Raw genomic sequence first — 13,870 nt, 5'->3', positions numbered from 1 at the left:
AGAGGCTTGGAGAAAAGAAGAGGAGGCACTTGCTTTAGTTCACATGAGAGATGTTGGTAGCTTAGAGATGGAGAGAGAAATAGACATTTCTAAAAGCTGTTTAGTAGGTAAGATCCATAGAACTTCCTAAGTATATAACAAAGCGAGTTGAAAATATGTCCACACAAAAAGTTGTGTGTGAATGTTTGTTCATAACAGCTCTATTCATAATAGCCAAAAATGGAAACAACCCAAATGTCCATCAACTGATAATGGTTACACAAAATGTGGTTTAACCATACAATGAAATATTATTCAGCCATAACAAGGAATGAAGTACTGATACATGCTACAACATGGATGAACCTTGAAATTATTATGCTAAGTGAAAGAATCCAGCCCCCCCACACACACACACACAAAAATCATATATTGTATGATTCTGTGTATATGAAATGCCCAGAATAGGTAAATCCAAGAGACAGAAAGTAGGTTAGTGGTTGCCAGGGGCTAAGGGTCAGAGGGAATGGGGAGTGACTGCTTAATGGGTATAAGTTTCTTTTGGGGGCTGACAAAAGAGGAGTTAGATAGTAGTGATGGTTGCATAATGCTGTGACTACACTAAAAACCATTGAATTCTGCATCTTAAAAGGGTGAATTTTTTGGTACGAATCATATCTCAATAAAGCTGTTTTTTTTTAAATTTTTATTTATTTATTTATATCGGCTGCTTGGGGTCTTAGTTGTGGCTGCGGACTCTTAGTTGGGACATGCATGTGGGATCTAGTTCCCTGACCAGGGATCGAACCCAGGCCCCCTGCATTGGGAGTGCAGTCTTACCCACTGGACCACCAGGGAATCCCCACTGTTTTTTTTGTTCTTTGTTTTTTAATCTATAGGACTTAGTAATGGATTTAGGTAAGTGAGATAAAGGAGAAGGTGGTGTCAAGGATGACACTAAGGTTTCTGGCTTATGAAACTGGATAAAGAGGGGGAACACTGGAGAAGGTGGGGGGTGGGAGGTCATGAGTTTGAGGTGTCTGGAGGCTTCCAAGAGGGCAGACATTGACACCAAATGGCATTGCATCCTGAAGCCTGGTCCAAAATATACTCCATTAAAAATGTTTTAAGAATATCACCTAATATAAATGGAAATAGAAACTTCTGAAATTCTTGGAGAAAACTCAAGGACCGCTGAATTTAAGTCTAGGAGACCCTATCTGGGTTCTGCAGAAACTGAAGGAATGCAACATTGAGTACAGGACTGACTTCCTTGTACCTCTCACCACTGGTTGTGGGACACCCACTTCTAATCCCCAGAGACTGTAGTCAGCAGGGGGAAGGGATGTTGCATCTGAAGGTAAGATCACCATTGGATAAAAATAGTAAAAAAAAAAAAAAAAAAAATCAATCTAGAGAAGGTAAGTTTTGCTGTCTCCCTAAGAAATTGTCTGAAATGTTTAGATAATGGAGATTTCGAAAACACTTCAGCCAGACCAGGGAAACTAGGGTTTTTCTGTAAGCCTGGAATTTTTTAAACTTCAGATAATTTTATTGTACTTGACTATCTGGAACTGTTGTCCTATCATTCAGGCCAGACTTGTTCAAGGCACCACGATGTTCTTTGCTGGCTCCATGCAGAATACTCATATATCTAATTCCATCATATGCACCACCAACCCTAACTAGCAAAAACTACGACTGTGTTGTATGGATGCACTATTAAATTATAGCCGTAAGCCCACATGCCTACAAGACAACCCGACTGTCACACTCAGAGTGATTCACTGTTTGTTTCCTGCTTTCCCCATTAATATTCTTGTGCCGTTTGTTCATTCGTTTTATCTGGCTGATAGGTAGCCGACAAATGGAAGCACACACTAAAAGTCTAAGGAAAACACATGGGAGTGAAACTTAAAACTGAGAAAATTCTTTTTGTTAAGTGATATATTTTTCTAAACATTGGCAAGGATTGTCATTACTTTCATGTGGTGGTAAAGCCCCTGGGTCTGGCTTGTGGAGCATCAGTATTCAGAGAGGACAGGATTCGAGAAGCCCCAGGTTTAAAGTACGGGTGTGCCGACCAAGGCAGTGATGTATATGAAGCCTAGCAAAAGAGTAACCGGGCTCTGAAAATATCAGTTTGTCCCAGGACATTTTTATCTTGTATTTGGATCACTGTTGTCACAAAGGGTTGTGAGTTCATGGATTCATTTGGAAAATAGTTATTGAGCGACTGCCGTGGGTTAAGTACTAGAGATACAAGGAGGAAGCCTACTGTCTGCTTTCTTGAGCTTTCTGTCCCCTCTCTCTCCTCCTTTGGGCCCTTTGTCTACCTAACTCTTACCCATCCTTCAGGTCTGTTGCCTCCTCCTGGGTGCCTCCCTCATCCCTCCCATGTTCCTGTCACACCTTGCACTTTTCCTTTCATGGCACTCATCCCGCTGAAATGGGTGGTTCTATTTTTTTGTTTGTTTTATAGCTATTTTTTTTAATTGTGGTAAAATATATATAACATAAAATGTACCATGTTAACCATATCTAAGTGTACAATTTGATGGCATTGAGTACATTGACACTGTTGTGCAACCCATCTCCGGAACTTTTTTCATCTTCCCAAACTGAAACTCTACACCCATTAAACACTCATTCCCCATTTCCCCCTCCCCCAGACCCCTGGCAACCACTGTCCTACTTTCTATCTCCAGGTATTTAGCTGCTCAAAGAAACTCCTATGAGTGGACTCATACAATACTTGTTCTTCTGAGACTCACTAGCTTATTTCACTCAGCATAATGTCTTCAATGTTCATCCGTGTTGAGGATATGTCAGAACCTCCCTTTTAAGGCTGAATAATATTCCACGGTATGTATATACCACATTTTGTTTATCCATCCATCGCCCGACAGACACTTGGACTGCTTCCACCTTTTAGCTAATAGGAATAATGTTGCTCTGAACATGGGTGTACAAATATCTCTTTGAAACCCTCCTTTCAGTTCTTCGGGGTCTATACCCAGAAGTGGATTGCTGGATCATATGGTAGTTCTACTTTTGACCTTTTTTGAGGGATGGATGGTTGAGTTGCATTCACCATGAGCAGGATCACGCAGACGAAGGGCAGCATCGGGAATGTCTAGGTGTGTCCCCTGAGGGCACTCAGTGGAGCACTGAGGAGGAAGTTTGTAAACAAATACCTGCCCTGGGTTCAGGTGCTTTATTAGGGGTGTGGATAAAGGGAGCAAAAAGTGGAAAAGATCAGGAAAAATAGTCAATATTTTTTCAGTGTTTTCTCTGAAATAATAAATTTCAGATGTTTATAAAGCTTCTTCTAGAATCTTTTATTGCTTAACCAAAAAAGTGCTCATTTAAAAAAATTCATGCATGACAGAAACGCGTAAAGCAGAAAGTGAAAGTCCTTGCCTTTCCCTCCTGCAGGGACGACCCTGTTAGCACGGTGATGGAGGCTCTTGTATGCATATTCTAAGAGGTTTTGAAAAATGATTTTAAGTGTATCTTTGTGAAAGTGGGAAAATTACAAACTTAATGTGTTTTAGGCACTTCTGCGGGTGGGGAGGCAGCTTTTGTTTACACAAGTGGAATTCTGTTAAGGAAAGCTGCCATTCACAGAAATGAAACTGAATCCCTTTGTTTATTAGGACATTTTGTAAATTGTAGTTACTTGATGATTCTTTTTAAGGTGGCTCAAAATTAGAATTACTAAGAAAGTAAAATCAGTGTTCCTTGTTTTCTGATGAAGTGTTGAGACGACGCAGATACTGGTAGTTGGCATTTATTTAGAGGGGATAGGTTAGAGAGTTCTGCGTTTGCTTTAATGAAAAGACTCATTTTTAAAAATCCGTGGCGGCAGGCTGGAGGTGGGAATGGAAGGGCACAAATGTTATTATGTTAAATGCCAGTTATCTACCTTGGATAATTTATATGTTAATTTAACATCTGGTTTAATATCAATCCATTTTAAAATAAACAATTGACTTCCTTTAAGATAATTGTGAATATTATGTATTTCACATTATCTAGACAATTGAAAAGCACCTTCTTAGAAACTGACCCATATGAGACTTCATATTTTATTTTCTTTGGCTAAGATTATTGGAAAGATCTCCTGATGGGTTCTGAAAAACCTAGGGGCAGGACAGGAATAAAGATGCAGACATAGAGAATGGACTTGAGGACACAGGGACGGGTAAGGGTAAGCTGGGACGAAGTGAGAGAGTGGCATGGACATATATACACTACTAAATGTAAAATAGATAGCTAGTGGGAAGCAGCCGCATAGCACAGGGAGATCAGCTCGGTGCTTTGTGACCATCTAGAGGGGTGGGATAGGGAGGGTGGGAGGGAGACCCAAGAGGGAGGAGATATGGGGATATATGTATTATGTATAGCTGATTCACTTTGTTATAAAGCAGAAACTAACACACCATTGAAAAGCAATTATACTCCATTAAAGATGTTAAAAAAAAATTGAACATCTTTCTTCCATTGTACAAGGGATTAGAAAAATTGTATGTCCTAGTTTGATAGAGCTACCTGTTCACACTGTGTGTTAAATATAATTATTTTAAAACATAAAAAAAAAAAAAAGTCTCCTGATGGGGAAAAACCTTAAAACTTTCTGTTAGTTGTCTGATAGATGAAGCTAGCCTTCATTCGTGTAAACGATGTGGCTGCATCAATAAAGTTCACAGATAAATTCCCAAACTTACCTTACATGTTCTTTTCTAGGGCTGCCAGCAAAAAGTAAAACATTAATGTCTAATACCATTTACAGAACAAAGTGAGTTACAAAAATAAAGCACTAGGGCTTTTCTGGTGGCACAGTGGTTGAGAGTCCGCCTGCCGGTGCAGGGGACACAGGTTCGTGCCCCGGTCCGGGAAGGTCCCACATGCCGCGGAGTGGCTGGGCCCGTGAGCCATGGCCGCTGAGCCTGCGCGTCCGGAGCCTGTGCTCCGCAACGGGAGAGGCCACAACAGTGAGAGGCCCACGTACAGCAAAAAAATTAAAAAAAAAAATAGAGCACTAAACTCTGCTTGCCTCATTGTCCTTTGTGAGCCTTTGATGAAGGGGCTGTGTGGGGCAGGGTTGTATAATGACATAATAAATAGCCAGAAAGGGAGAGGGGAGTAGAGGAGTTTAACCGATCCACAAACTAATTAATGAGGCCCTGCTCCAGCACATTCTAGCAGGCAAAATGGAGAAACAGCAGCCCAAGAGCGCAGCACACATTAAGGCCAATGTAAATAAGTGTTTCTCAGGTTTTAAACAATCAATCTTTCACTCTAAAATACCTCATCTTTTCTGAACCTTAGCAAGAGGTGGCAGGAGATGAGTACCTGCTAGATTAGATTTACTTTTCTCCTCTGTGTCACAGACAGTATAACAAATTGCGAAATCTCCTGAAGGATGCGCGTCATGATTGTGTTCTCTTCGCTAATGAATTCCAGCAGTCCTGCTATCTCCTTCGGGAAAGAGGGGAGTCCATGGAGAAGTGGCAGAGCAGGTATGGCCCTGAATAGCTGGGTTTTCACACGATCATCTTCTTTAATTTCTTTATCATTGGTTATTTGGGAGTTGATCTAAATAGCATGGCAGAACAAACCAACAATTTTTCTGGAACCGTGATTAATACTGAAATGCTTAATGTGTCAATATTCTAGATATGTCATTTGAATACATATATTTTAGAAATTGTAATTAAGGAGCTATAGGTGCCCAGAGTAAGTTTGCCCCAGACCTCTAAAGGCTAGTAGGATCATTCATTCCAGTGACCCAAAAGTCATACATAGCTTTAATGCTGTGTGAGTGCGCGCGTGCGTGCGTGCGTGCGTGTGTGAGAGAGAGAGCGAGAGAGAAAGAGAGAGCGGCAGGGACACGTCCTACTTTTAAGCTAAAGTCATCTCACTTTTTCTGGTATAGGTTGCTTTAATATCCCAACCAGTCTTATTAAACTGAAACGGGTAGGTTAATTCTAGTAAAGCTATTTTAGGAAGTGTGGTGTCCTAATTGAGATCCACCTAAAAGCAGAACCTGAAGCAAGGATTTTGGAGGTGAGTTGTTTATGTGAGAAGCAATTCCCAGAAGCAGGAGTGGGGAGAGTGACCCAGAGAAGGAGGGAAAGCAGTAAAGGATGTATTACTGCTGAGGGAAACTGAGGCTCAGTCCTCTGGGAACCTCTAAGAAGCCATGTAGAGTGTGCCTCAGAAGTCACCTCCAAGGGTGGAGGCGAGGGCATTTAGTTAGTTACCCCTTTAGCTGAGGGCCATTCCCCAGGGGTGTTAACTCCAGTCAGTGGGCCATTGATGAGGGATGGAACTGCCACCCAGCTGCAGCTAAAGTCAGAGGTGGGCTTAGGGTACAGGTGCGAGGCACCCATAGCCTCTGCTTCAGTCTTCTGTAGAAGGCAGAAGAGACCTTAAGCTTTAGAATAGCTTATCCATACAAAACATTTACATCATCTTCTTCCTTATAATTCTTTATCTGTATAGCCATTAAATATTTAAATTCTCTAAAGCAAAATAAGCACCGATATATATTGAGTCCTTAATAGAACCCAAGTTCCCACCAGCAAGGGAAAGCAAATCTTTCCCTAGATTGGGTCATATGTGAGTACTCACACTTACTAACTACACAGCGTTGCACACAGTCAGTACTCAGTGAATCTTTTTTTAAATTCTAGGACTAAAGGAACCTTACATAACATCTTAATTTGCAGAAAGGGAAACAGATGCCTACAGAAATTGACTCTCTGAGTTGATCCACTTCATTGGACACATGATCCTTTTTTGAATACATGTCCCCTGACCTAGACTCCATTTTCCAATTCAGATTCTTTTCAGGAAGATTTTCAGACATTTCATATTGGTGATGCCATATTGGATTTTGTCTTTATTGGATTATGATCTTCAGCTACTTGCAGCCTAGTTTTTCTCTTAGCCAAAGACTTGTTTCTTCATCTTTTAAGCCTCTCACAATTTAGCTTATCATCCCCGTGGTGCTGTGTGGCTCGTCCCACCAAGTAAAATGTGTGAAAAGGTGGCAGAGCCTCACGGTTGCTAGGCCATATCAAGAAATGAAAGCGGTTTCTGTGGTGGTTGGCTGTCTTAGAGAAGAAGAGATGTCAAGCACTTTGTGATTCATCTTTGTATCCCCCAGCATACCCAACCCAGGGCATGTTTATAATGGATGCTCGGGAAGTATTTGTTGAACGAATGAACGAATGACTGTCTATATAAACCAAAGGGTAAAAGATTAAAAGCCAGGTGTGAAGTTCTGAACAAGAGCTTGGGTTTGTCTGCCCGGGGAGGGCTCACGTGCCTCTTGCTTTCTAGGAGCATCTACAATGCAGCCACTTGGTACTATCACCACTGCCAAGACAGGATGCCAATCGTTATGGTGACAGAAGATGAAGAGGCAATTCAGCAGTATGGAAGTGAAACGGAAGGAGTGTTTGTGATTTCCTTCAAGGTATTTCCAGCTGGTGTGTCTATATAAGTATGTGTGTGTGCGTGAGTGTGTGTGTCTGTGTGTGTTCATTTCCATAGTAGTGCCCGTGAGGCTCTAGATGGCTTTGGCAGTACAGAAAAGGGAAAATAAAGAATGAAGGAAAGGAATAAAGACACAGACCTACTAGAGAATGGACTTGATGATATGGGGAGGGGGAAGGGGAAGATGAGACAAAGCGAGAGAGCGGCATGGACATATATACACTACCAAACACGTGAAATAGATAGCTAGTGGGAAGCAGCCGCACAGCACAGGGAGATCAGCTCCGTGCTTTGTGACCACCTAGAGGGATGGGATAGGGAGGGTGGGAGGGAGGGAGACGCGAGAGGGAAGAGATATAGGAACATATGTATATGTATAACTGATTCACTTTGTTATAGAGCAGAAACTAACACACCATTGTAAAGCAAGTATACGCCAATAAAGATGTAAAAAATAAAAATAAAATGTGAAAACTGAAAAAACAATAATAGTTTAAAATTAAAATAAAAATTAAAGTAAAAAATAAATTAAAAAAAAGAATGAAGGACGACTTTAAGAAGTTCCATGTCTTCATCACTCTCCAACTAATTAATCTTGAGTTTGCCAAATTTGGGCAAACTCCCTGTGACTATAAGGCCTCCGGTATCCAAGACTGCAGCCCAATAAACTCCAGTTCATAGTAAACTCATGTTTATAGTTATAATAATAATACTAGTAGTAATGATGATGATGATAGGTTGAATCTGATAAAACTGCCAATATTCTGTTGTTTTTGACTTACAAAATGGCTATTCTACATGGTTCCACCTAAGAATAATACCCAACGTTGATCTATGCCAGGCACTGTTCTGAGTGTATTATTTCATTTAATTCTTGCAACAACCCTATGAGGCAGGTGTTATAATCCCCATTTTATTGGTGAGGAAGCTAAAGCACAGAAAAGCTAAGCAACTTGCCCAGAGTCACAGGGAGAAAGCGCTGGAAGTGGGTTAGAGCCCAGGCAGTCTGACTCCAGCACTCTGAACCACCATGCTGCCTCCCAGACTGTCTTTCTGAATACGCACAGACATAGGTTTTGTTTTTTAACATCTTTATTGGAGTATAATTGCTCTACTGTGTTAGTTTCTGCTGTATAACAAAGTGAATCAGCTATACGTATACATATATCCCCTCCCTCTTGCGTCTCCCTCCCACTCTCCCTATCCCACCCCTCTAGGTGGTCACAAAGCACCGAGCTGATCTCCCTGTGCTACGCGGCTGCTTCCCACTAGCTGTCTATTTTACATTTGGTAGTGTATATATGTCCATGCCACTCTCTCACTTCATCCCAGCTTACCCTTCCCCCTCCCCGTGTCCTCAAGTCCATTCTCTACATCTGCGTCTTTATTCCTATCCTGCCCCTAGGTTCATCAGAACCATTTTTTTTTTTAGATTCCATATATATGTGTTAGCATACGGTATTTGTTTTTCTCTTTCTGACTTCACTCTGTATGACAGACTCGAGGTCCATCCACCTCACTACAAATAACTCAATTTCGTTCCTTTTTATGGTTGAGTAATATTCCATTATATACATGTGCCACATCTTCTTTATGCATTCATCTGTTGATGGACACTTAGGTTGCTTCCATGACCTGGCTATTGTAAATAGTGCTGCAGTGAACATTGGGGTGCATGTGTCTTTTTGAATTATGTTTTTCTCAGGGTATATGCCCAGTAGTGGGATTGCTGGGTCATTTGGTAGTTCTATTTTTAGTTTTTAAGGAACCTCCACACTGTTCTCCATAGTGGCTATATCAATTTACATTCCCACCAGCACTGCAAGAGTGTTCCCTTTTCTCCATACCCTCTCCCAGAACATAGTGTTAAAGGCCAGTCTTATTTGTCCACTGTTCCTCACTCTTTTCTACTTGTGACCATGGGTGGGGGGCAGTAGGGATAAAGGAAGGGGCGATATATGATACTACTTATGTGAAAGCTGTTGGACCAGCTTGGTGTACATGTAACAGAGGCAGCATTATCGGTGACAGTTTTTTGAGGTGTCTTAAGGACACAGTTCTCCTATTTCTTAGGTACCTTTTCAGAGAGTAGGATGCCTGTTAATCTCTAAATAGATTACTGATCTCAAAACAAAAAAACAAAAAATAGATTACTGGTCTCTTCTGCCTGCCCAGTTGGTCAGTCAGGTTCCAGTGGTTGATATTGTTTTTTGATTCAGAAACTAGACTAAGGTCCTCCATTACCCCTGTCAGTTTACAGAGAGTCTATTTGGATTTTGAATTGTAGATCCTATGAGGGTTCCCACGTGCATGTATTGCTAAAGATTTGCCAATAGAATTTTCTTGCCCTGCTATAAAAAAGCGTTCTGGCATGCCAGAGAATTCCAGGGGCGCTGGATATTAATGGCAGTGTCACTTATTTTTTCTGTTGCAATACATCATGTCTTGTTCCTGCAGAGGGCAGTTGACTAAAATTATATTTTTCTACTTTTTATGAAAATTACTTTTCTCTGCAGTCTGGCAGTATCGTACAGTTTGATTTTGTATAGCATTTCCAAAGCAAACTGTGTGACCGAGGGCTTCATAGAGGTGTATGATAGCAGAAAAAAAGAGATGCTATGAAGTTCAGATGAGCAGGAAGCCCAGAATTTTCTGTGGAGGCTTGAAGGTAGATGGGGAAGAGTGAGGACAATAAATCCCTCTTGAAGAGTTGGTTCATAGTGGCAAAAATTTGGTGTTGATGAGTGATTAGTGACCATAGAATTGCAGTGTTGTTAGCACAGACAGAACTTCTGGAAGGACTAGAGAAAGAAAGGAAGCAGTTTGAACAAGACCCTGAAATTAGTGGGAGAAGTGCTGGAGTTGACAATAAGGATAATTGACTTCATTTTAGTTTGAGAAAAGAGAATGTGCCAGCCTCTAATTTAGGCTTAAAGTAGAGTTAAAATCATACGTAAGTTTGATTTTATTTAGTGAGGGTCCACCATGTGAGGACATGTATTCTGGACACAGGAAGTAGATGGAGCAGAGTCAGCCTCACCACACCAGACCCCTGTGGGTGGTCGCCTTGGTGTCTTGTCTAGGGCCTCTCTGAAAGTTACACCAAGAAGTGCAATAATATTCAATAATGTTCTACTTGGAGGGGACCATGACACTTGTTTCAGAATTATGTTTCGTACTGGGTTGTCACATAGACAGAGCATCAAGTGTCCCCACGTGAAAAGTGTGACTACATCTGTATAGTCACAAAAGAAGACGCAGTCCTTGGGGAGTTTATGAGGCTGGAAAGCCTAACACCAAAGAACAGAAACATCTTTCCCCTTCTCTGCTCATCCAAGATTGCCAGGGGGTTGGGGGAGGGGAGATACTTCCTTATTACACTTTACTCCTCGCCACTTTTTGCCTGCTGATTTAGGTTTCTTATAAATTTCAGATATTTCAGGGTGAAAAACAAAGAGACAGTGCACACGTAGAAGCTTTTCCTCTCCATTCACTGTGGGCCGTTATCTGCAGCAGTGAGATAACGTGTAAAGACAGGCATCCCGGCCGTGTGCACGTACACGCGTGTGTGTGGAGAGAGAGGGAGATTTGAAAGTGCAGAGTGATCAGGGAGGTAGAAGCATTCCACAGTAGGAGTGGCCTCCCTGGGTTCCTTTGGCAAGGCTGCAGGGATTAGTGAGATGGTAGAAATGAACTGGTAGCAGGAGGCTTGGGAGGGTAATGCTCATGTAACACTTCTTCAAAACTGCATGCCAGCAGTTCCTGTTCAGGATTTTTTGTAATGCTGCTATAACAAAGAATCATTATCTTCTGACCATGTTTCTCTTGTGCCTTTATTAAATGCAGAATTACCTGGACAATTTTTGGCCTGATTTAAAGGCCACCCACGAGCTTTGTGAGTCTATCCTTCAGTCTCGACGAGAAAGAGAGAATGAGAGTCAGGAGAGCCACGGGAAGGAGTACCCAGAACATCTACCCCTGGAAGTGTTAGAAGCCGGCATTAAGTCTGCGCGCTACATCCAGGTGAGGGTGGTAATGGGGAATCGGTGCCAGGATCAGCCAGTGTGTTTCCTTCTCTTTACTTGCCTCCTGTCACAGGCCTCTGATTTCAAAGGCTGTCAATGAGACGGGCCTCAGTAGGCCAGGGCTGTTGATGTTCAAGGTGACGTGGGAGTCTCCTCTGTAGACAGTGCCCTCCGGTTTGGACCTACTCTCTACTGTTCTTTCTTTTTTTTTAAAAATTAATTAATTTTATTTTTGGCTGTGTTGGGTCTTTGTTGCTGTGTGTGGGCTATCTCTAGTTGTGGTGAGCGGGGGCTACTCTTCATTGCCGTGCGCGGGCTTCTCACTGCGTCGGCCTCTCTTGTTGCAGAGCACAGGCTCTAGGCACACGGGCTTCAGTAGTTGTGGCACACGGGCTCAGTAGTTGTGGCTCATGGGCTCTAGAGCGTAAGCTCAGTAGCTGTGGCACACAGGCTTAGTTGCTCCGCAGCATGTGGAATCTTCCTGGACCAGGGCTCGAACCCATGTCCCCTGCATTGGCAGGTGGATTCTTAACCGCTGTGCCACCAGGGAAGTCCCTCTAGTGTTCTTAATTAGGTTACATACCGAGCATTACACAGTAGGTTTAAATGCTTCCTGTCACTGGGAAAGAATATATTTTTGAATCAAGGTCTAGAGGTTTGGCAGAATTTTAAAGTTGTTGAAATTTGGCTTCTTCAGGCCTTTGCCACTTTCCTGCCTCTTTCAAGGTCCCCTTGTGATCCCTCAAAACCCAGGACCCACGTGCTGTCAGGGTCTTGAGAAGGAATCAAATAAAATTGCTATTCAGATTTCAACAGCTTTATATGCACTCGTGTTTGTGTGTGTGTGTGTGTGTGTCTGTGTGCACATACGGTTTTATCACATGCATGGATTTGTGTATTCACCACCACAATCAAGATACAGAACTGTTCTACCACGAATTTTACATTTTCTAACCAGCAACTCAGACAATTTTTATGCAGTCTGAAGGCTGAGCCTACCACTGTAAACTCCTTCCCTAAAATGTGGGTGTTTTAATGAGTATATCTATGGAGAGGCTAATGCTTCCAATTGGTAATGAAGTTTACAGCATTCCTGGGAGGGTATTTTGAGGAAGAAGATTTTTTAAAGACCGCTCATCACTTAGGTAAGATAAATCCTGGCACTTGCAACACTTGGTATAGCTAAGAGTATGTCAAAATGATGGTACATTCTCTGGAGAAAATAAACTTCGGTGATGAATTATTATTCCTAAAGAAAGGGATCACAAACCTTATAAGAATATAATGGGGATATTTTCATAAAAATTTTTAACTATACCTTTTGGAGGGTAAAGCAAGCAGAAAAGAAATTTTTCACACTGATTTTTATTTTTATTTTAGGGAACTCTGAACGTCAACAAACACAGAGCACAAATAGAAGCTTTTGTTCGACTTCAAGGAGCCAGCAGTAAAGATTCAGGTTCAGTGTAAACCTTACATAAATTTCCGTACCACTTTTTAATTCTGATATTACACATTGAAGAAAGCAAAGTTGAAATTGTCAGATCATATGTGCCATGTCAAATATCCCTACCTACACTGGCTGTGTGGGATCGTGGGTTGGTTTTTTTTCCTCCCCAGCTTTTTGTCTATAATTTCTGATTTTATGGTAATAACTCTAAAAAATGGTAATAGCTAATATTTTATTGAGTGCTTATTATACATCAGATACTGTTGTAAGCACTTAAAGTAGGTATTATTATTGTTTACCACCTTTTACACGTGAAGAAACTAAAATACAGAGAAGCAAAGTGACTTTACGAGGATCACTCACCTGGTACGCGGCGGGGCTAAACCTGAGGCTGAGGCAGGCAGGCTGTGATTTTAAGATTTTGCCCTGTACTGCCTCACTGAGCTGTATTGCCTCATTGGAATTGTATAAAATGTAACGTCAATGAAAAAAAATGTGTAAATAAGTTTTATCATAATAGAGTGTATTGTTAGTTCTGCAATGACAGGGTGAAAGTAACCCTGATAGATAGTCAAGGGCACCTGGCGAGGTTGTGGAGAATGAGAAGCAGTGGCTTAATCCGGGCTTCTGCTCATCAGACTTCTCCCTGTCAGTTCTGCAGTGTCCATAGTTCAGCAGCCAGCTGACCGCTCCCTGGCCGCATAGCCCCTGAAGTTATGGGAGAGAGTCCCAGTGTGGGCTTACATTGTCTCATGCAGAGAACCTACCTTAAAAGATGGTTGAGAGTGGCCTTATGAAAGCACATTATACAGCATGGCATAGCAGCAGTGTTTCTTCCTTCCTAACCTGTGGAACAAAAGTTTCATTTCGGTTTAACTTCACCTTTGAAAGGAGGGAGCTTTTATTT

The 13,870-nt window shown here is 41.7% G+C and overlaps 1 protein-coding gene across 1 annotated transcript in view; it reads left to right on the top strand.

The window, feature by feature from the left end:
* The window catches only part of DIS3L (DIS3 like exosome 3'-5' exoribonuclease), a 34,318-nt gene that overhangs the window by 5,184 nt on the left and 15,264 nt on the right, over nt 1-13,870 (top strand). The window contains 4 exon segments of the mRNA XM_032621123.1: nt 5,376-5,504; nt 7,333-7,468; nt 11,335-11,511; nt 12,894-12,972. Coding sequence (XP_032477014.1) covers nt 5,376-5,504; nt 7,333-7,468; nt 11,335-11,511; nt 12,894-12,972 — 521 coding nt within the window.

The sequence above is a fragment of the Phocoena sinus genome, chromosome 2 (genome assembly GCF_008692025.1).
Source record: "Phocoena sinus isolate mPhoSin1 chromosome 2, mPhoSin1.pri, whole genome shotgun sequence".
Classification (NCBI taxonomy): Eukaryota; Metazoa; Chordata; class Mammalia; order Artiodactyla; family Phocoenidae; genus Phocoena; species Phocoena sinus.
Note: the sequence above shows the minus strand (reverse complement) of the source record. Positions and strands in the feature narration are given on the sequence as shown.